At 25.8% G+C, this 21,380-nt stretch overlaps 2 protein-coding genes across 4 annotated transcripts in view; one reads left to right on the plus strand and one right to left on the minus strand.

Moving 5' to 3' along the window:
- The window catches only part of LOC122861035 (E3 ubiquitin-protein ligase MIB1), a 313,722-nt gene extending 297,226 nt beyond the window's left edge, over window positions 1-16,496 (plus strand). Inside the window, exons 10-14 of the mRNA XM_044165187.1 lie at window positions 14,537-14,756; window positions 14,893-15,492; window positions 15,573-15,795; window positions 15,883-16,064; window positions 16,136-16,496. Of these exons, the coding sequence (XP_044021122.1) occupies window positions 14,537-14,756; window positions 14,893-15,492; window positions 15,573-15,795; window positions 15,883-16,064; window positions 16,136-16,276 (1,366 nt within the window). The 3' untranslated portion in view covers window positions 16,277-16,496. The remainder of the gene's footprint in view (window positions 1-14,536; window positions 14,757-14,892; window positions 15,493-15,572; window positions 15,796-15,882; window positions 16,065-16,135) is intronic.
- Window positions 16,497-16,987: 491 nt separating this feature from the next.
- On the minus strand, window positions 16,988-21,344 carry LOC122861037 (cytoplasmic dynein 1 light intermediate chain 2). Of its 3 annotated transcripts, none has more exons than XM_044165190.1 (8): window positions 21,210-21,344; window positions 20,919-20,992; window positions 20,525-20,641; window positions 19,817-20,444; window positions 19,622-19,736; window positions 19,429-19,545; window positions 18,923-19,100; window positions 16,988-18,852 (listed from the first exon to the last, which is right to left on the minus strand). In XM_044165190.1, the coding sequence occupies exons 1-8, from the start codon at window positions 21,296-21,298 to the stop codon at window positions 18,737-18,739; spliced, it is 1,434 nt and encodes a 477-aa protein (XP_044021125.1). In that variant the 5' UTR covers window positions 21,299-21,344; the 3' UTR covers window positions 16,988-18,736. The 3 variants fall into 3 exon arrangements, with proteins under 3 accessions (XP_044021125.1, XP_044021124.1, XP_044021126.1); XM_044165189.1 differs by having other exon boundaries at window positions 19,405-19,545; window positions 21,210-21,331; XM_044165191.1 differs by lacking the exon at window positions 16,988-18,852 and having other exon boundaries at window positions 18,929-19,114; window positions 19,405-19,545; window positions 21,210-21,331.
- Between the last annotated feature and the right edge of the window lie 36 nt (window positions 21,345-21,380).

Consider the following 21,380-nt stretch of genomic DNA (forward strand, 5'->3'; position numbering starts at 1 on the left):
AAATTTATAAAACAATAGGAAAAAAGTAGGAATGATAAAATATACAAGAAAAAAATAAAAAAGCTTCTTTGCGTAGCAAACCAAGAAAAAAAATAAATAAAATAAATAAAAAAATAGAAAAAGTAGATAAAGAATATCAGCCAAAGGACAAAAAATAAAAAAACAAATGAAGATAGATAGACGTCTCGACATTTAGGACAATTCAATCAACCCGTCGGAGTGTGGATTTTTCTGATTAGACCAAGAAAAGTTGGACGGGTCGGTGGCGCGTGACCGACCTGCCGAATCGTCTGGCATTCGAGCAGGCTTTGTTTTATTTTGAAACTTGAAACGAGAGGAAGTAGAATGCGGGGATTGTAGAAAAAAAAAAAAAAAATAGAAAAAGTATATGGAAAGAAAATAAGTGAGAAAAAAAAATATCTAGATATTCAAGATAAGGCGTCTTCCTGCTTGCTATCCACGTCTCTAGGGAAAAAGAAACAGGAAGAGTGGTAAGGGGATCGAAAAAAAAAAAAAAAATGAAGAAAAGGAATTGGCTCATTGAAGATGCACTCAACACGTTTTCTAAAATGAACAAGGACAATTGCACATCAAAATCAAAAAGATGAAGAAGAAGAAGAAAAAGAATAAGTGTTATCTAATAAAAGCTCGTGAAAATTTCAATCGGCATCGAAACAGTACTTTGTTAACTACTTACGATCTTTAGTTAAAAAAAAAATTGTAATATTATATACTTTAACTAAATTTCATAGAATATTCAAGATAAATATATAACAGACAAATGATGTACAGATGAATAAAGTTGAAGATGATGACAAGTAAAGGAAACTGGATGAATCTATATACTGATGCCAGATAGATATGTATATAAGTTAGTTGAAGACAAACTCCAAGAGCCTCATCAAACTAGGGGACAAAGGGATGAAGAGAACGCAAGGGCTATTTGATAAAGACTGACTTACTATATATATATATATTGAAGTCTTGAGGATGTTGCTGATGGCTTGTAGTTTAAAAAAATAAAAAAAAGAGTATAAGATATAACGACACTCTCCCTTCTGCAAATCCCTCGACTTCTCTATCTCTTCTAAACTTACTTACTCACTCATTCGCTCTCTCATAGTCTCATTCCACTTTTGGCTACGTTCAAACTTGAAAAGCTGACGTTTCGCTTACGTGCGAAAACTGGCAAGCATGGATATATTCTTGGATGATCAGCATCGAGGACCATTGAAAATCGACGAAAATTGGTCGAACAAACGCGATACAAGAAAATAAAAAAATATCACAAAAATGAAACAATGTTAAAATAAAAATTTGTGAAAAGCTGAAGTCTATTTTTTTCATCAAGCATTGAATATTATCTATCATTTTGGCAATCGTTTTGCAGTGTCAATTGTTTCTTTTTTTTTAATTTTTTTTTTTTTATCTCATTAAGCTCGCTTGTTTTTTGGGGTAAGCCATATAAAAATAAAACAATGTTTTGTGGATTAAATATACGAGGATTTTAAATTATATAAATTATGGTTTTGAAGTGATGAACATTGACGTGTTGGTCAGCTTTGCAATTAAGGCTTGAAAAATATTACATAGAATTTTAGAAATAATAAAGGGACTGTAGAGAGATGAAACTTAATTAGGACAATCTTGATTATGTTGGGATACACAAAGGGCAGACTACATTAATGACTCTGTCTTTGTAGCCACACTCTGGTTGTACACCTATAAACAGACAACTTCTGGGAATAAGATTCTCTCAAATGTATGTATATATGTTTGATGATAACCCGTTGTCATTTAATACCCTCAAATTTAAATTGCAAAATTCATTGGCATTATTATATTTCAACAATCTCTCACTCAATAATTTTTAATCTTCAGCAAAAATAAATCGATAATTCATTTTAATAATCAAAAAATATTATCATCATCATTATTATTGTTATTTATCTGCATTCGAACAACTTGAAAAATCCTCTCTTATTAAATCCGAATAAATAAATAAATTTAATCTTTTTTTTTAATAAAATAATAAAGTTAATTATGAAAAAAAAAAAAGTTGAAAACAAAAGTTAACAATTTAATTTGTTTATATTATATTATTTTATTTCAAATTAATATTCATTTATTTTAATTTTTTTTATAATATCATAATTGATTAATAAATATCATTAAATCATAAAAAAAAAAGAAATTAATAAATAACATTTAATTATTTTTATTGAATATTAAATTGAATATATCATTATTAGTTGTGTATACATAACGATTGAAAATATTCATGTGAATACAACAGCACGTATTTTATATATATAAATGAGAATAGTACGATATTTGAATGCAAAATAGCTGACACAATTTGGGAGAATGATTTAACTCATTTAACTCGATCGTAGATGTGACAAACGCTACAGTGTCCAATGTCGTTTTGTATCAACCATTTTGAATTGTTCGTATGTGAACATTGTACAAAATATATATATCTATAACATATATATATATCTCAGCGTATTGCAACTAGTTCAATGCTTGCATAGGCTCCACAAACTCCAATGACACACGTTGTTCCACCAAATACTGTATTGGTTGTTCTGTAAAATCGTCACGTTTATCCCCGAAAATTTATGACGATTGGAATAGCCATATATAGGCCTTACTCCATTATACATATATATACAATAATATTACTCAACACACACACACATATAGATTTTATGTCTATATATACAAAATATACCTCTCAAACTTAATTCAACAAAACTTTTATAAATCAATTATCTTGCAACTGAATTCCTCCAATTAGCAAATGACTTTATATATTTTTGAGTTATTCAATTTTAAACTTTATTAATAATTTTGTTTTTTTTTTTAAATCAATTTATGCTTTGATTTGAAAAAAAAAATTTCTTTAAATTATTTCATTTTATATTCAAAACTTTTTGGTTTTTTTTTTTTTGCTTTGTTGAGGGTTTTTTAAGGGGTTTTTAAATATTTATTCGAGTCTTTAAATTAGTGGAATTTGTTGTTAGAATTTTGATAGGTAAATTCGACAGTATATTTTGTTGATAATAGGATATCCTGAATTTTATCAAACTAGATATTAGATGAACACACATATTCATGTGTCTATATTATGCTGACTGATGTAAATTATATTTGTATGTATACATGTATTGACTTATGAAACATAAAATGAACAGCAAAGTACTCTCATCCCTTGGTGGATGTATTATTTCTACCACTAACAGAGTTGTACACTTGTAGACAACAGTAGAACAAGTGGAAAGTCATGATGATGCTGTTGGTATCATGTGTGTTGATTTACCTTTTTCCTATATCTGTAATTTTTTTTTCTTTTTTGTATAATAGTTACATCAACTTGACCTCTATGTAAATATGCACAAACTGAATGAAAATCCATTTCGATGAATTTTCCATCTTTCTCAAGTTGCTTATCTCTCTTTCGTTTATTGAAAACTGCTGTTATTAGCTATCCTCTCCTTGGCTTATTCTCACTCAAACTCCAACATTTTTTCGCATCTCAACTTCAACCAGTCTCTGGGGATAAAAAAAAAAAAATATTTTTTAAAAAACACGATAAATTGAAAAATACAAATAAACTAAAACAGTGGATGGAAAAAAAAATTGACGATGCATTGAACGATACGAGACTGCAGTCGTTGAGAGTTACTGTCATTTTAATATAAAAAAAATAAAATATTGAAAGCAGCCTTTTATTAAAGCATTTGATCAGTATAATAGGTCGATTCAATTGAATAAATAAAAATAATAAAATAAAAAAAAAATTGTTAAAATAAAAAATACCAGAGAATGACATGGTTATTTTTTTTTTCTTTTTTATATATAGCATTTCGTTTAATTAAATTACATCATTCAACTGTAACAAAAATTATTTATTTTTTATTAATTTTTTATTTGTTTATTTAAAATTTTAGTTTTTTTTTTTTTTTTCAATTTCACTGGGTTTCAATTAATATTGCTAGTGAAGAGATTATTTATTTGATTTATTTTGTTTATTTTATAAAATACACATACAGAGCAAAAATTGACATTTATTTTAATTATATCAATAAATTGATTTTCATTTAATTGTTGGATTTCCACTTTTCTCTAACGAGTTTATAAATTAAATTTTTTTTCTATATATAAATATTTATATAATATACTTTTATATAATGCATAATTCATTCTACTTCTCGACGTTCAATTAAAAGTTAATGGAGTATTTCAAGCCACTGAAAAATGAATTTTTAATAATTAAAAAAAAAAAAAATGATAATATAAAAATTTTCTGTAATAAAGTTTATATGAATTTTATTTAAAAAAAAATTCATTAAGCATTTACAATATTGAGAAAAAGAAAAATAAAAAAATTCAATAATAAATACAATGTATATGAAAAAAAATAAATAAATAAATGTTCGTCTATAATTGCATGACATGGTAATTAGATAAAAAGAACATTGTGGTAGTTGATGAAAATGAAGTAACATTGGCCAATAATTTTGAAGGCTAATACGATTATTTTTCGTGTAATAATATCAGTATAATTTATTCAACTTAATCAAGCACATTAACAAGAGTGGCGAGTAAACTCATTTAACCATGGACAAATTTAATACACTGAGGTCGACAGCCAGTTGCATTTACTGTCATCCCATCATACTTTTAAACATTGTGTACATACGACTTTATATACTATATAAAATATCCTGTCAACGTGCTCATTTTCGTACGTGAATGTTGAACTTTTCATGACCAACTATATCCTCCTCCCTTTTACCTCAATAAAATTCACAATTCGTTTAGCCACATTTACCCCGTTGAGTTTAACACATCTATACATTATACCAACCTCTTCCGCCCAAACTATCTACAATTTCTAGATCGTAAAAAAAAAATAATACAAAAGACAAAAAAAAAATAAAATAAAGGGTAACTCTATGGTGAGATAATACTCAGCAAGTTCTTGACAAAAGAAACGAGGCCAAAACTTTTATAAACCTATAATTTAAAAACCTCGAAAAAAAGAAAGAAAAAAAATTAAACAAAATGAATTCATGCAAAAGACAAAACAGTCAAAAAAATTATTTATATATTTTTTTTTTACTTTGTTAATATCATTTTTAATATATACCATGAAAATGAGGAAACAATTTTTTATTTTAACCTACTTAAATTTCATAATTAGAAATGCGTGAAAAAATAGAAAAATAAATATAATTTGCTTTATATAAAAATGAGTATGTCACCGTGTCATAAAAGCTCATGAAAAAAAAATATTTAAAATTAAACAAAAAAATTTTAACATTTATCATTATTACTATAATATGTTCCAACAAGCAAAAGTATAATTAAAAATTCTTTTTATTAATTTTTTTTTTATATATATTTTTTTCTGGTTTTATGATTCTTTTATTTATGAGAGTAGAAAGAATAAAAAAAAAAAAAACAAAATTAAAAACAGGAAAATATAACAAAAAAAATTATATATATATTTTAAAAAAAAAAACTTAAATTTAGACTATTGCTGTTGGAAAATTATTTGCAACAATGGATTTCAGTCCATGAGTAGAATTTGTAAAATTTTTCGAAGGGACATACAACAATGAAAATTCTGGGTTACAAGTATGTTGTATGTGTTGTAAATATATATAGCAATAAGCGTGAATAGCCTGTAGGTAAAGTCAGGATAGTCATGCCTCTCTGTAGCTATTCCAGACTCGTATTATTCAACGAGACGTGTGCCTATATATAGAGACAAGAGTGAGTGAAAGAGAAATATATAAAAAAAAGGAAAAAAAAAAATAAAAACGCGATGGGATTTGCGCGGGGTGACCCTCGTAAATCGCTTGTCTGGTGCAGTTTTATCCTCTCGCGACGTGAAAGCTCCTATATGCATTATTTCGGAGGGATTTTACTCGACTCAGTGCACCGCCTAGCAGGTCTATGAAAAAAATAAATAAAATAATAAAAATATATTTAAAAAAAAATACTGCAAACGCTCCTGTTTTTTTTATTTTTTTTTATTTTTTCCCTCTCACTATATTCACGACTAAAATAACCAGCAAAAAGTAATCGGATAACTTTATTTTTGGAATGATATCGTATGATTCTATTTTTGAATTGACCGCGCCCCGCGTGCATGCGTATTAAGAATTATATAAAATAATTTTCACTTTTATTATAAATTATTATTTTTTTTTTTTTCTAAATATATGTATATAATTTTTTCATGATATTTTTTTGTTTCCCGTCACTGTCTTTTTTATTTTGTGTGTCATCCACATTGACTTTTTTTTTCTACTCTTATTTCTTATTTTTTTTTATTTTTTTTTTCATGCCTAACGCACAAGGCACCCATGTGTCACGATGATAAGCGCGCCAAACGGATGCATAGCTCTATTTATGACTTCCCCAGTTGTCCAAGACATATCCAATATCTTTCAATTTGCCGAAGTAAAATAATTAAATTATTTTTACATAGATGATAACTATAATAAATAAAAAATAATAATAATTTATTTACATGATATATGTGTTGTTGTTGTTGATATATTTTTTTTGGTTTTTTCCTTAAATGATAAATGATATAATTCATAATATTTTACAAGATGATAAGCCTGGGCGCAGCTCCATACTTCTTTACATTCCATACGTTGATATCACTATGGGAAGTAAGGAAGCACGGAACAGTCGCTCGGTCATGAATTTTTTTTTTTATCATTTATACAAAACCACAATATTATCAATAGAAAATATAGGTATATATTTTTTTTTCAATATAATTAAACACTTTTATCCTATTTTATTCCACCAAAATATGATTCTTCTTTTTCTTGTATTTTTTTTTCATTTTCCAAATGATGAAATAAATTTTTTTTAATTTCTTCTACAATGAAATAAATAAATACAAATTATTTATTATTTTAAAAAAATATTGATTCACTTATTGATTCATTTATTAAATTATCAAAATTTTGTATTGTAAATTTAAATAAATAAATAACAATATAAAAGAAAATTAATTTTACGTGAACACTTGGTTGCATGGTTCAACAATGAATGATTAAGTATAAACTTTTACTCGTTAATCGTGTCATCAGTTGATGATAGTCCCAAAAAACCCTCCTACTACTTAGCTGTACAGCTTCCGACTGAATGTATCGTCAAATAAGTTGGGGGCACGGGGCCTCCTTCTTCTTCTGCTTCTTCTTCTTCTTCTTCACCATCATGATCATGATCATCATCATCAACATCAAGCAAGAAATATTTCTTAGCCCTCTAAAAATGGCCGCAAACATTTCATTGGCCTCGTTGTCACACAAGCATACACCAACTTTCCCCTTCCTTATTATATTTATTTTTTAAATCATGTTGAATTTTTTTTTTTTTCTTCTTTTTTCTGTCCCTCTGACGATCATCTCATCTGCTTCCACCCCCTCCCTCTCTCTTTCTCTCTTTTCTCATTTTTTATTTGCACTATATGTATTTGGTTTTGGCTACGTTGATGAAAAATACAATTCAGTCAACTAACTCGATGATTTTTTTTCAATTTATTTTTTTTAATTTTAACATTTTAAACCAACAAGTTATATGTATATGTAAACTTATACACTCAACTATATATATATATTTCTTTCTCATTAAATCTACACGCGCCAAATTTGTCTTTATCCGAAAATAGGCGTCTCACAACTGCCACCACATGGCGACTATTCTCGGGTACACCAACGACGTTATAAAATTGGCTTCGTACACTGACCGTACAAAGACTCTTAAAACACCCCACTCCATCATCATCGTCATCATCATCATCATCGTCATTTTGAAAAAGAAAATATTCATCAAATTGTGTATATACTTGTTTAAAGTATAATTTGAAAAAATGATTGATCTCATGATGATCATTTAAATTTTTAAATACAATAAAATTAAATTACAAATGGCATTTATAAATGCTGATAATTCTACTAATTCTATAATAAGCCTGATGAAATTATATAGGAGCAAGACAGGAGGCAAAAAGTACACCACAAAGTTAAAAGATGAATTCAACGTGTGGTGTAAAAACGTTACGATCCATACTGCAATTTCATTCGTCAATTTAAACAGCTTGCAGCATCTATTTTAAGTTTAAATTCCCTCTAACATATGCATCTATATAAATATAATTTAAACTAAATATATATGTACCTTGTGAATCGAGACTCAAGACCTACCTCGAGACGGAAAAGACGACAACACGACGATATACCACCCCACTTCAGTGAAAGTTCACATGTACTTTTTCTTTTTTTTTTTTGCTATTTATTTAATTTTACTTTTTTTTTTTTATACCCCTTGACATTTTATTTTAAGTTTATTTTTATTTATTTATTTATTTATTCTCCTTTTTGGTGGTTAGTATGTTCGTGTCAAACTACCATTTTGGTATTTTTGTCTTAAACGACACTCAAAAATAATCATTATAAAAAAATAAAAAATAGCACGCTTGTTTTTTTTTAATTCTTATGCTTTTCAATAATTTAACGACCAAAGGGAATGACAAAATGTGAATATAAAAAATATATTTATATTTAGAATTAAAATATACATATATATACATAGATGACGCGTGTTAAATATATATTAAATGACTTTAACAAAAAAATATAAATAACGAAATTTTAATAATATAAATTTAGATAAGACAATTTTTTAAAAAATACCAAAGCAAAAAATATATATTAAATTAACAACGAAAAAATATGATTGACAGATATTTAAAAATATCTTATTTTTTCTTATTACTTTTTTCATTATTTTTTTTTATTATGTAATTTTTATTTTTAGATATGAAAAAGTATAGATATTAATAGTATATCATCGATGTAAAATGAGGGATTGTAAGAGAGGAAAAAAAAATATAAATTTTTGCATGTTTTGAGTTGTTGTGAAGATATTGCAGGGTAGCTTGGTACAAAATCCGAGTAAAATGTGTCTTAAAATTGATGCTAAACCTAAACCCGTATAGCATATCAGGTTACAGAGAGATTTCTTGGTGAAAATAGCCCCTCTGCGTATATACACACCGAGACTTGGAGTAAAGTAACCTCAGCAAAGATGTCGAGAAAAAAATAAATAAAAAATATAGTGTCTCTTAGTTTAGAGGGCTTTTTAAGGTGGGTGGTAAAAGAGCAGGACAAGGATTTTTAAAAAATAAAAAAAGGGATAGAAAAGTAACATCAGTATATATATTCAAAAACGATGTAAAAAAATCAAGAAACGCTGGGAGACATTGTGCAGGCATTTTTCATTTTTTTTTTTTATGAATAATTTAAATGAAGCTACTCAAAGTGTACTCTCAATTTTTTTTTGTTTCTTTTTTATATAAAAAATTTCAAACTAATAAATTCAAGCACTGGATTTTTTTCTATTTTTTTCTTGATTGAAATATATATCAAGTTTTATTTGATTTACTCAATTTCCAATATAAATATATTTACAAATGAAAAAAAAAAATATTAACTATTTGTAAAGATAAAAAATAACTATAAAAAATAATTTTAAAATTGCAATTTGTCTATTTCATGTTGTATATCATATACATGTGTAACTGAAATAAAAATTTGACAGATATAAAAATAAAGGACATGTAATAATACTGGACAACCCAATGACGGAAATAAAACAAAAAGAAAAATCGTTGAAATAAAAAAAAAACATAAAAAAGTAAATGTTATATTTATATAAATAATAAATTCATCCCAATATTTTGACAGTAAAAGTTTTAAAACCGAGTTACAGATATGATGGTTATTTTTCTTTTATCTAAAATTCACATTCTGTCTCACTTATTTCTTCGCTTCAACTAAACATCAACCGAATGTTGTATCAAGTTACGAGTTCGCGTTGGGTAGAAATAACTTTGTGTCTGCTTGCAAACGAAAGGGATGTACAATTCAACGATGCAAATCATGCTGTCCTGTTCAAACAACTAAGCTCAAAGTTATATATTTAGTGTTTCACATATATATATAAATATTTTGTATGATCCATGTGGCTATTTGGATATCAAAACTTATTTGTATCTATATAAAATTTATTGATAAATTTATTTTCATAAATTCAAATATTTTATGCATCACTTGAGCCAATATAAATTTATTAAAAATTGGTGAATTAATATATTTTAAACTGAAAAGAAAATTAAAAAAAATATCAGTTAATTGATTCTTAAAGTTAAAAATAAAAATAAATATACAAAAAAAAAAAAAATTGATATTATGTAGAAAAATAAAGAAAGGAAGTTGATGTTAAATTGCTCAATTTTTTCGGGGTCAAGGTTCACAAAAAAATGTACAACCCGGTGCATCACATGTGTCTAAAATAGGGATGGACATTCCCACATTAAAAACGTATTTCCTCTAACAAAAAAAAAATAAAATAAAACATAAAAAAAACATATGGATAATTCTGAATCATTGAAAATTTGTATTTGTGATTTTAGAGTTGTTTTTTTTTTCTTTAGAAAAATTGTTTATTCCTTTTTTACAAAAAAAAAAAAAAAAAAACTGACCTAGAAATGGTTTTCTTGATGGCTATCGAACGATTGCTATAGCCTGAATATTTTATAGAACGCATATTTTTCATCCCAGCTGAATACTGATAATAAAAAAAAAAATATTCAAAAAAAAAAAAAAGATTTTCCATCTTGTACAATATAAGCTCGAGAATAAGAAAAATTATTATTATATTTATTTTATTCTTTCAATGTTGAACGAGAGACGATATAAATGGGAAAAAAAAATATAATAATAAATTTTTTATTGAACGCATAAATTATGCAACCCAAGAAGTACTGCGATCAGAAAAAAAAAAATACATTTTCTATTTTATTTTAAAGTACATTATTATTCTCGTTCTAGTTTACTTTATTTATTTTTTTTTTACTTTTTTTTATCTAATTTGTATTGAAATAGATATATTTATCATGATATTTTTTTTTTTTAATTTTTTTAATTAGTTTTTCATTTAGCTATGTAAAAATAGTTTCATCTTGAAAAAAAGTAATTTCAATTTTCACAGCAATGCTTGAAGAAATTGATGCATATATAATAGCTTCAGGAAAGAAATCGTCAGAGCACTTGGAATTTATTCCAAACGATCGTCCGGTCATGCACGAAATTTCCTATTTCCACAGGCTGATCTTCTCCTTCTTCTTCTTCTTCTTCTTCTTCTTCTTCTTCTTCTTCTTCTTCATCATCATCATCTCTTTCGTCTTCTTCAATTTTTTTTTTTCTATTTTTTTCATTTCATTTTTTATTTTTTTTTATTTTTTCTGCTACACCAACTGGCAAACCATCGTGCCCGGGAATAATCCAAGTTCCAGACCTCCGAGTACAGAAACTATCGATTGCGGCCAATCCCTGCAAAGGGTGCCGCATCCTCGCCAATTGCCATCGACCACAAAACCATTCACAATGCCAAATATAGAACTAGTATACATGCGTTTTTGTTCAATAAACACACATAGACATTCACAAATTTTTTATTTATCAAAATATAATAGAATTTCATAAAAACATCCAGCTCTTTATTCAAAAAAAAAAAAAAAAAAAAAATACTAACAAATGAAAATGATAACAGTAATAAAAGGGTTAAGTAAATCGACTAACCCTTATATTGAATAATTGACCTAATTTTGTCTTCTTCCCTTATATTTTATCTTCATATTTTTTTAACGACTAAAATAAATGCAAAAATAAAAAAGTTGAAAAGTAAAATCAACAGAGAAAAAAAAAATAATAAATATAAGAATTGCCTGAGGGAAATCATCCTAGGTCAGAGACTAGATGCAGTTTGGACGTCGCAAAGAACTATATTCTATTTATTCTAAAATATTTCATTTATTTATACTTTTATTTTTCAATTTACGTTATTCAAAGAGGGTTGATACAATTTATCATAAAAACAAAAAAAAAAAAAAAAAAGTAATTCAAGGTTATTGTTTTGTTTGAAATATTATTATTTTAATTGCTTCTCAAATGATAATAAATATAAAAGGGTTAAAAAGTAAATAATAAGTCTAAGAAAGTAAGAAAATAACCCGGGGCACCTTGTGTTAGTGTTGCGTTATCAATAGAGTGTGGGAGTGTTGAAGAATCAACGAGAATCGTGCTTAAACCGGAAATTGCATCACCAAGTTTCATCGTCATTATTGTATCTATATATATGTATACATGCGAATTTATCAAAACATCAACGTTATTGTATGATCGATTGAATATTTCATACATTATTACTATTATTATTATTTAATTTACATTTTTAAATTTAAATTTAATACCAATGTTATTTATCGATATATAAAAATAACAAAATTATATTTATTTTAATATAAATAATATATTTATACTAGATACATATATTTATTTATATATTTTTTTTCTTTTCGATTCAATGTAATCGGAAAATCGAATAAACAGCATATGTATATTATTGTTTTTGAATATTTTTCATATTTTATCGAATTCACGAGATATTGTGTGTGCAGGGCTTTTGAGGAAAAGACACATTTTATTTTTCTATCTTTTTTTTCAAATAAAAAAAGCACGTATATATGCTAAATAAAAATATAAAGAATCGAACTGATGGCAAATTGGCAATGTTCCAGTTTAAAAATAATAATAGTAATGATAAATAAGAAAAATTTTGCGGTAAAAATTTAAATTATTTTTATTTTTTTACCCTTCTTTCTCTGCTGCCCGCTTTGACTTTGACATCTTCAGACAAATTGAAAATATGCATTTTATTGTGTAATCGTCTTATCATTATTTATTGTTTTTTTTTTAAATAAAACCTCGTTAAATAAAATTTCAAGAAAATACTCAGTTTAAGATATAAATTTTTCTTTTTTTTCTTTTTTTTTTTCTCCTTTTAATTATAATTAAAAACTGGCGAAAAAAAAAAAAAGAAAAATTGTTTTATTTATTTACGTACGTGAATGATGATTAAGATGTTGATGTCATATATTTTTATTATATAAATAATTACGCACAAGTAAGTTTGTACTTGTTTATTTTATCGAAAATATAAATAACACAATTAAATATTCATTTTTGATGTTTTTGAATAATTAATTATTTTTAGCGTGAATTTTTTTGCTTAAACACAGACAGTTTTGATAGCCCAGCTGTCACTGATGTGAGACAGAACTAAAGCAAAAGTTGAGCCACAGGACACACAATATATACACTGTTTGTCGTTTTGGTCTTCTCGTTACGAGCCAATGAATACACACATATATATTTCAAAGCAACTTACAATTGTGACTGAAAATTTTAAAAAATAAATAAAATATTATTAATTAAAAAATAATTTAAATGTAAATTAATTATTAAATAAATTATATTTTCTTGATATAAATTAAAATTGAAAAAAAATTTCACAGGTCAAGTTTATATAATAATAAGACTTGTTGTTGTTTGTATGAAAAAAAAAAAACAAAAAAATATTGTAATTTGTATTTGCATTTTCATGTATATGTATAAAATATTTAATACATATTTATATATACAAAAATAATACATAATAATATACAGTTGGTTGGTGGGTGATAGTTTGAACAACCTACAGTATTCCACAAACATACACTTTGCCAGAATATCAACTGGGCTAAAGTCCAGGCCAACTTTGTTATATCAAACACCATAGAATTGTCTCGACAACATGAATATGCAAATGCATTATAACTGTTGGTGGTGGTGTTATTGCAATAATAACTATAAATTGATTAGGCAACCAATTATATGTCTAGCCATTTATATGTGGCTTCTGGCACTAACAAATCCACTTTAAACATCGTTAATGACTACATGTCATTAGCTTTTCAACTTATTACTATCCATTAAAATATATTACATTTTTTTTCTTTCCTAAAGAATATTTTACAATTAAATTACGACACCAATAATGATCACCCACTGCGGATGTTTTTTTTTTTTTTTTGCAGTAGCAATGTCTGTAGCAAATTTTCCAACTTTTTTAGTGCTTTCTCTAGTTCTCCAGTGAATTGAAAAAAAAAAAAAAAACAAATAAAGTAAATGTAAAATAAAATCATGGTCCATCTTACATTTTCCAGGGTTTTTTTTATTTTTATTATAATTCTTGTATGGTTTGGTTTTTTTTTTCTTTTTTTTTTTCAATTGGTTTTTGCTTTGTCGAAAAAGAAAAGGAAATGCTTGACGAGACAAAACATGTGCATGACTACATCTACGACATGTGGAGTGTCTGTTGGGAGAGAAGAAGACTCCCTGAACGTTTAGGGTCCTCTTGAGGTCGACAGCTGCGAGACTCCCTGATGATGTTCCTTTTGCCTCCCACTTTGATAGACCCATGTTGAAATTATAACAACGCATGGGGCATATTGATCTTTAAACACATGCACTGATTATAATTTATTAATAATATACTAATTATGTTTTTTTTTTTTTTGTGCTAATATTTTTAATTTTTCTTTATTATTTTACAGTGCAATGAGAATATTATTATCAAAACTTTCACGTCCATGGATTGTTGATGAAAAAAAAGACGATGGTTATACTGCACTTCATCTTGCTGCTCTTAATAATCACGTTGAAGTTGCCGAGTTGTTGGCTAAAGTTGGTAAAGCTGATCTGGATCTTCAAAATGTCAATTTACAAACAGCACTTCATCTTGCTGTTGAACGTCAACACACACAAATTGTTAGGGTAAGTAAAACTTTACAACAAATTTAAATAAATTGTAAAAGACGAAAAAAAAAAAAAATAATAATATTACAAGTGTTTTTATAAAATATTAAAAAACTTGAATTAATTAATTTTTCTTTTTTTTTTTTAAATATAGCTACTTGTACGTGAAGGAGCAAATGTAAATGTTGCTGATAAAGATGGTGATACACCATTGCATGAAGCACTTCGACATCACACTTTGTCACAACTTCGTCAATTACAAGATGTTCAGGATGTTGGTAGATTATTAATGGGTTTAGGAGCTCAAGGACAAGATAAAAAAAGTAGTTCATTTATTGCATGTTTTCTTGCTGCTCATGGAGCTAATTTAGAGCTAAAAAATAAAAAAGGACAAACACCACTTGATCTTTGTCCGGATCCAAATTTATGTAAAACATTGACAAATTGTCATAAAAATAAAGAATCACATGATATTGAACCACTACCACCAACATCACCAACACCACCAGCAGCAATAGCACCAGCAACAGCAACAGTAACAACAACAGCAACAGTACCAGCAATAGCAACAACAACATCAACACCACCAGCAACAGCAACAACACCTGCATCAGTTGATGAATGTTTATTTTGTTCAGATGGTAAACGTGAAGTACGTTTCAATCCTTGTGGGCATGTTGCTTGTTGCAATACATGTGCACCAAGAGTTAAAAAATGTCTTATTTGTCGTGAAAATGTTGTTTCTAGAATAAAGGTATTATTTTAGCTTTTTATTTTTTTTTTATTATTATTATTATTTACATTGTAATAATCGTAAATTAATTTTATTAACAGCTTGAAGAGTGTGGTGTATGCTGTGATCGTAAAAATGGAGCACTACTTCGTCCATTTGGCCACATGTGTGCATGCGAAACTTGTGCTACATTGATGAAAAAATGTGTACAATGTCGTGCACAAATACAACGTGTGGTACCCATGTCCATATGTTGTGCTAGTGGTGGTGATGCTGCATTTGCTAAAGCACAAAATACTCCAGCAGATTCAGCAAACTTGCATGGTAATTTTATACATATTTACTTTTTATATTTTTAAAGAAAAATTTTATATTATTTATTTTACGATGATATTTTTTTTATTGCTGCAGATGCAAGTGCTGAAATTGAAGCCAAAGTTGATGAAGGAAGTGGACCGTTAAATACAATTGAAAAAACAAATGATAAAACAAATGATGGTGAAAAAACAATTTTTATGAATAATGGAATAAAAGATACTTCACACAGTAAAATACAAAAACTTCAACAACAATTGCAAGACATTAAAGAACAGGTTTGTGAATTCATTTATAAAATAAAATATATAGTTAATTATTTTATAAATGAATTTTTTTTTTATTACAGACAATGTGTCCAGTTTGTTTGGATCGACTGAAAAATATGATATTTTTGTGTGGCCATGGAACTTGTCAAATGTGTGGTGACAGAATGTCAGAGTGTCCAATTTGTCGTAAAGCTGTTGACAAAAGAATTCTTCTTTATTAATTTGATTTTTTTTTTTTTTATATCAATTCTATTTTTTTTTTTTATAGAAAAAACAAAAAAAAAAAATATCTACCATGCTGCGATTTTTTATTAATATTTTGATTATTTTCTACGTTCAGAAATTGGTAGTTGATAATATTCATATTGATATTAAATATTATCAATTTTCTATTATCGAAAAAAAATTTATTAAACGTTATAAATTTTTTTTTTCTTCTCTCTTCCCAGTTTCAGTTATGTTTTTTACATTTTTTGACATAAATAATTATTAGATTTAAATAAAAAAAATATGTAGCATTGTTGAATGTAATATTTTTGAAAATATTCGACAAATGTAATTACTATAAATTTTGAATGAATAAGAAATTTATTTAATTTTTAATAGAATAATTTTTTTTTTGTTAGCTGCAAGTTAAAATAATCTCTTTGACAAAATGTCAATCATTTATAATTGCCAATTTTTTTTTTAAATTTAATACAAAATAATGATAATAATCTATAAAACGACGATTTATTTTTATATTTTTTTTTTTTATAAGTTTTTTGTTGATGAATAAGTAGTTTCATGATAGGTATTATTTAGAATAATTCAAAGCAAAGATTTGCAAATAAATATTTGTAAAAGAATATTATGATATTTCAAAAAATTATTGGAATGTATAAATAATTATTTTTTACTAAATCAGTAAATAAAAAAATCGACTATTACCAGTGTAATTTAATAATGACAATAGTAAAAATTAGTAATTTATTGTTACTAATTTGTAATACGAAAATTGTTCTTTTTTTTTTTGTTCTTATGTCATGAATCCAGTGTCTATTTTATGCTTATGTTTATCGGATTCATTGAATTGAAAAATACAAATCGAAAAAAAAAAAAAAAACAAAAACAGTGTTTCTATAATTATTTTTTTTCCCAATACAAATTCCATATTTTTTCTTGACCTATTTCAAAGATAACAATTTTTTTTAATTTAAGAGCAATTAAATTAAGATTGAGTCTCATGAATATAATGTTTTATTTATTTTTTATTTTTATCTTTCATGTTCGATAAATAGAGATTTCTTTTTCTATTGTTAATAATAGAATTCGATTAAAAAATTCCATAGATAACTCAAGTTGTAAATACTGTTTGACACATACATTTAATTTTTTTATTATTTTCATGATAACAATTACAAATTTGTATGAAAAATTATTTATTCAGGTGATAAATTAATATTTTTTTTTTTAATTCTCAGTGCTACTCCATACATCTCTAGATACAATTATTCTAATATTCTAGAATTTTACTCATTTTTAAAAAATTCTAATATAGACCGATCATGTTGAAAAAAAAATAAATAAATAAACTAATAATTGAAAAATTTGAAATTAAACGTTTCAAAGTAAAAATTAACATTTCTTTATCGAATTCAATTATTTTTTTTTTTTAGTAATTATTTATTAATTAATATGAATTATGTAAAAAATTTTTAAATAATAATTTACTATCGTAAAACGCAATGACATGTGCGTAAGCATTATAATTATTTATAATTAATATTTAAATATTTAATTACATTAATTTAGTAATCCTATTTAACGTACCATATCGTTTTTCGTTTTTTTTTATTTTTTTTCCCCAACTTTTATGTATATTCATAATTTTTTTTCTTTTCTTTTTCCTTGCTCTCATTCAATCTTAAATAGACACACAATATTAAGGCTTTTTTTTAAAGCTGTGCAATGAGTTGAAAAAAATTTATTAATTTTTATAAAAATTTTTAATTAAAACATTTTAATTGTCTCAATTTTTTACAAGCTCACCCGACATTTCAATCATAAAGTACAATTAAAAACCATTATCAAAAAAAAAAAAAAATATATATATATACTGATAGTTTCTTTCCAGAGGTAATGAAGAAAGAAAAAAAAAGTGCTTCTTAAAAATATTGCACAATATTTGGATTTGATAATTAAATTAAATATTATCATTCTATTACCAACGAAAATTGCATATTTTTTTTCTTGAGCCATTTTTGAGTATTACAAATTAAATTGTTTTATTATAAGAATTATGATTTTTTTTTTTTTTTTTTTTAAATATTAAAGAAAAATAAAAAGATATTTAAAATCTATCATTTTTTATTATGAATTTATCGACATCAATAAAAATTGTTTGATTTGATCAATTAAAATTGACTCGACATTTTTGTAGGTTGATAGATTTTTTCTTTTATTATTTAAAAAATTAAAATTAAAAAAATATATATAATATTGTTTGACAAAGAATGACATGAGCCATAAATTATTATTCCTCACTAAATTCAGAAGGCCTTTCAAATTATTAATTGTTTATAATATTCATAAATCACTGCTTGATGAAAAAGAAAAAAAAAAGAAAAAATTAAATTCATGGGCCATATATTGAAAAAATAAAAAAAAAAAATATACATATATATATTATTTTAAAATTTTTAACACTCTGAAGATGTATCTAAATCAGCTGGTGGAATTTTTTTCGTTCTTGTTATGCGATCTAATTCAGCTGCAGCATCATTGCGCATTGCTGCTTTATCCGCTGGTCCAGCATCTGTAAAAATTATATTCAATTAAATTAAAAATAATTTTTTAAGTATAAAATAAAAATTCAAATAAATTACCAATTTTAATTGGACTCGTTCCAGGACTTGCACCAGGTCCACCTGGTGATCCTGGTCCACCTGGAGATGCTCCACTTTTTTTATAAAGCAAAGAATTAAAGAAATTCGCTAAAACACCTTCACCAGCAGCTGCTGCACCTGGTCCTTTTGGATCCAATTTTTTATTTGGTGATGGCACCTGAATATTACAATCTTTAGTATTACAAAAAAATAAAATATAAAAATATTATGAGTTACAATAATATTTCCCATGTTATACAGATTATATCACATTCATTTTTGAGCATGCTCTCGCTGTGTATTATTGTTTTATTAAAATCAATAAATTAGACATAAAAAAAAAAAAAAAACAATTGATATTAAGAGTTAGTCACACAAAGTTTATGGATTGGATACGGGTTTGTTTTTTGTTTGTAAATTATTATAACAATTACACACAAGAGGGTACATGAAATACATGCTCTTAATGATATTGATACAACCTGTATGACGGGTCCAGTGCTTGCCTGGTTACGAGTTGTTGGTGAACGTGTTGGATCTCTTAAGCCAGATAATGTTGCTTGTTGTCTAGCTAAAAATGCTTGTTCATCTTCAGCTTGTATTTCTAATTCTCTTGTTACACACTAAAAATAAATAATTATAATTTTATTATATATCAATGTTTAATTATGTTTATAAATAATATATATTAATTATTACTTTTCTATTTGTTTGTGGTTGTGCAATAACATCACGATAATAATCATCTGGTTTCATTGATTGTAAATTTTCATGAAGAATACCAATTTTTTTCATATTATCCCATCCAGCAGGTCTGAAATTAATTCATTAAATTATTTTAAAATTAATAAACAAGTTTAGTTTGTTTTTTTTTTTTTTGTTTTTTAAACTTACATAAGTACTGCATCTTTTTCAACAACAAGTGCTGGTGTTCTAAATGGTAAACTATAAATTCTATGTGTTAGATATTTATACAATAAATCACAATTTTTATCTTCTTTAGCAGATGAATAAAATAAACCAGCTCCATATTGTAAACAAAATCTTCTAATCCATTGTTGCATAAAATCAAAATGTTCATCTTTATAATCATGTTCTTTTTCAAGTGTTGTCATATAATCAGTTTTAGTTATAACAACAACAACATCAAGACCCAAATTTGTTGTAAGAACACCTTCTGGTAATGGTAAATTATCATTATCATCATCTAAATTACGACTTGTACGTCTTAATGGACTACCAGGATCTAATTCATCACCGGGTTCCATATAATCTTGCCATTTTTTAACATTTAATTGTCTACATTTTTGTCGTGTATCATTATCAATTGGTAATTTATCAATATGATCACCAAGTAATGCTGCCCATGATTGTAGTTGATCTAATAATGCCCATGGTGTTGTCATTGCTGCAACTAATATAACAAGTGTATTTGGAAATCTTTCTGGACTCAGTGCAAATCTTAATAAATTTGCATGACCAGGATCACCATCCAATACCCAAACAGATAATCTCGTTTGATCTAAATTATTAAAAAAAAAAACAAATTAATCATGTTTATTTATATGGGCATTTATTTTTTTCTATCTTTGTATAAATTACCATCTCTGTATTCATCACGAACATCAATATAGGCAAATTCAAGTCCAGAACCTTTTTTTGGATCTTCAACACCTTGTAATTTTGCAATAAGTGTTGTTTTTCCACTTTCATTATCACCTAATAATAAATTTTAATAAATAAATATAAATATAAACAATAACTTATGAATGACAGTTTAATTTAAATGTCAAGAAAAACAAAACAAGTTGCTATGTGAATTATTATGATTTCATCAACAATCACAAATACCGTTCTTTTTTTTTTTTTTTTAAATATTATTATACTTTGACTTAATATTCAATGCACATTCTATTCTCATAGCTAACATTATATTTATTAGCATACGTTATTTAAAATTGAAGAAAGAAAAAAAATATGTATACACATTGTTTACCTAGTACCAAGACATTTTTGTTTGATGGTAATTTATTGTTTCCACTATTTTGTACTTCAGCCAGAATTGATGACCTATTGACAATAAATAGAGTATTTAATTATACATTTAATATTTAAATAAATCTGTAAATTTGGCAATTTTTTTGGACGCATGAACAAAATTGTGTGGGTGTATATTTTTTTTTCCTTTTGTTTTTCATCAAGATGATGACATCAAATGTTAGGGATAGCTATTTGGATAGACAATAAATTTATGTTAAAGTTTATTAATGTTTAATAATTAACATACCATAAATTGTCTTTATTGTCGATTGTCTCAGTTTTTTTGAGGTGAAATCCATTGCTCTGGGACATCCTTTCAATCGCAATCGCAGCCATTATTCTGTATTCCTTTTTTTGACAGCCATGAAGTCAAAAAGAAACTAATCGATATATTTTTTTCTAATCGATTTATTATTTA

Source organism: Aphidius gifuensis, linkage group LG1, assembly GCF_014905175.1.
Source record: "Aphidius gifuensis isolate YNYX2018 linkage group LG1, ASM1490517v1, whole genome shotgun sequence".
In the NCBI taxonomy this organism is placed as follows: Eukaryota; Metazoa; Arthropoda; class Insecta; order Hymenoptera; family Braconidae; genus Aphidius; species Aphidius gifuensis.

Bases quoted from the DNA above. Each gene is read 5' to 3' on its own strand.
- LOC122861037 (XM_044165189.1), bottom strand. From the start codon at position 21,298: ATGGCTGCGATTGCGATTGAAAGGATGTCCCAGAGCAATGGATTTCAC. The intron at 20,993-21,209 runs GTATGTTAATTA...TATTGTCAATAG, and splicing joins GACAATAAAGACAATTTATG to GTCATCAATTCTGGCTGAAG. The intron at 19,546-19,621 runs GTAATAATTAAT...ATTTATTTTTAG, and splicing joins AACCACAAACAAATAGAAAA to TGTGTAACAAGAGAATTAGA.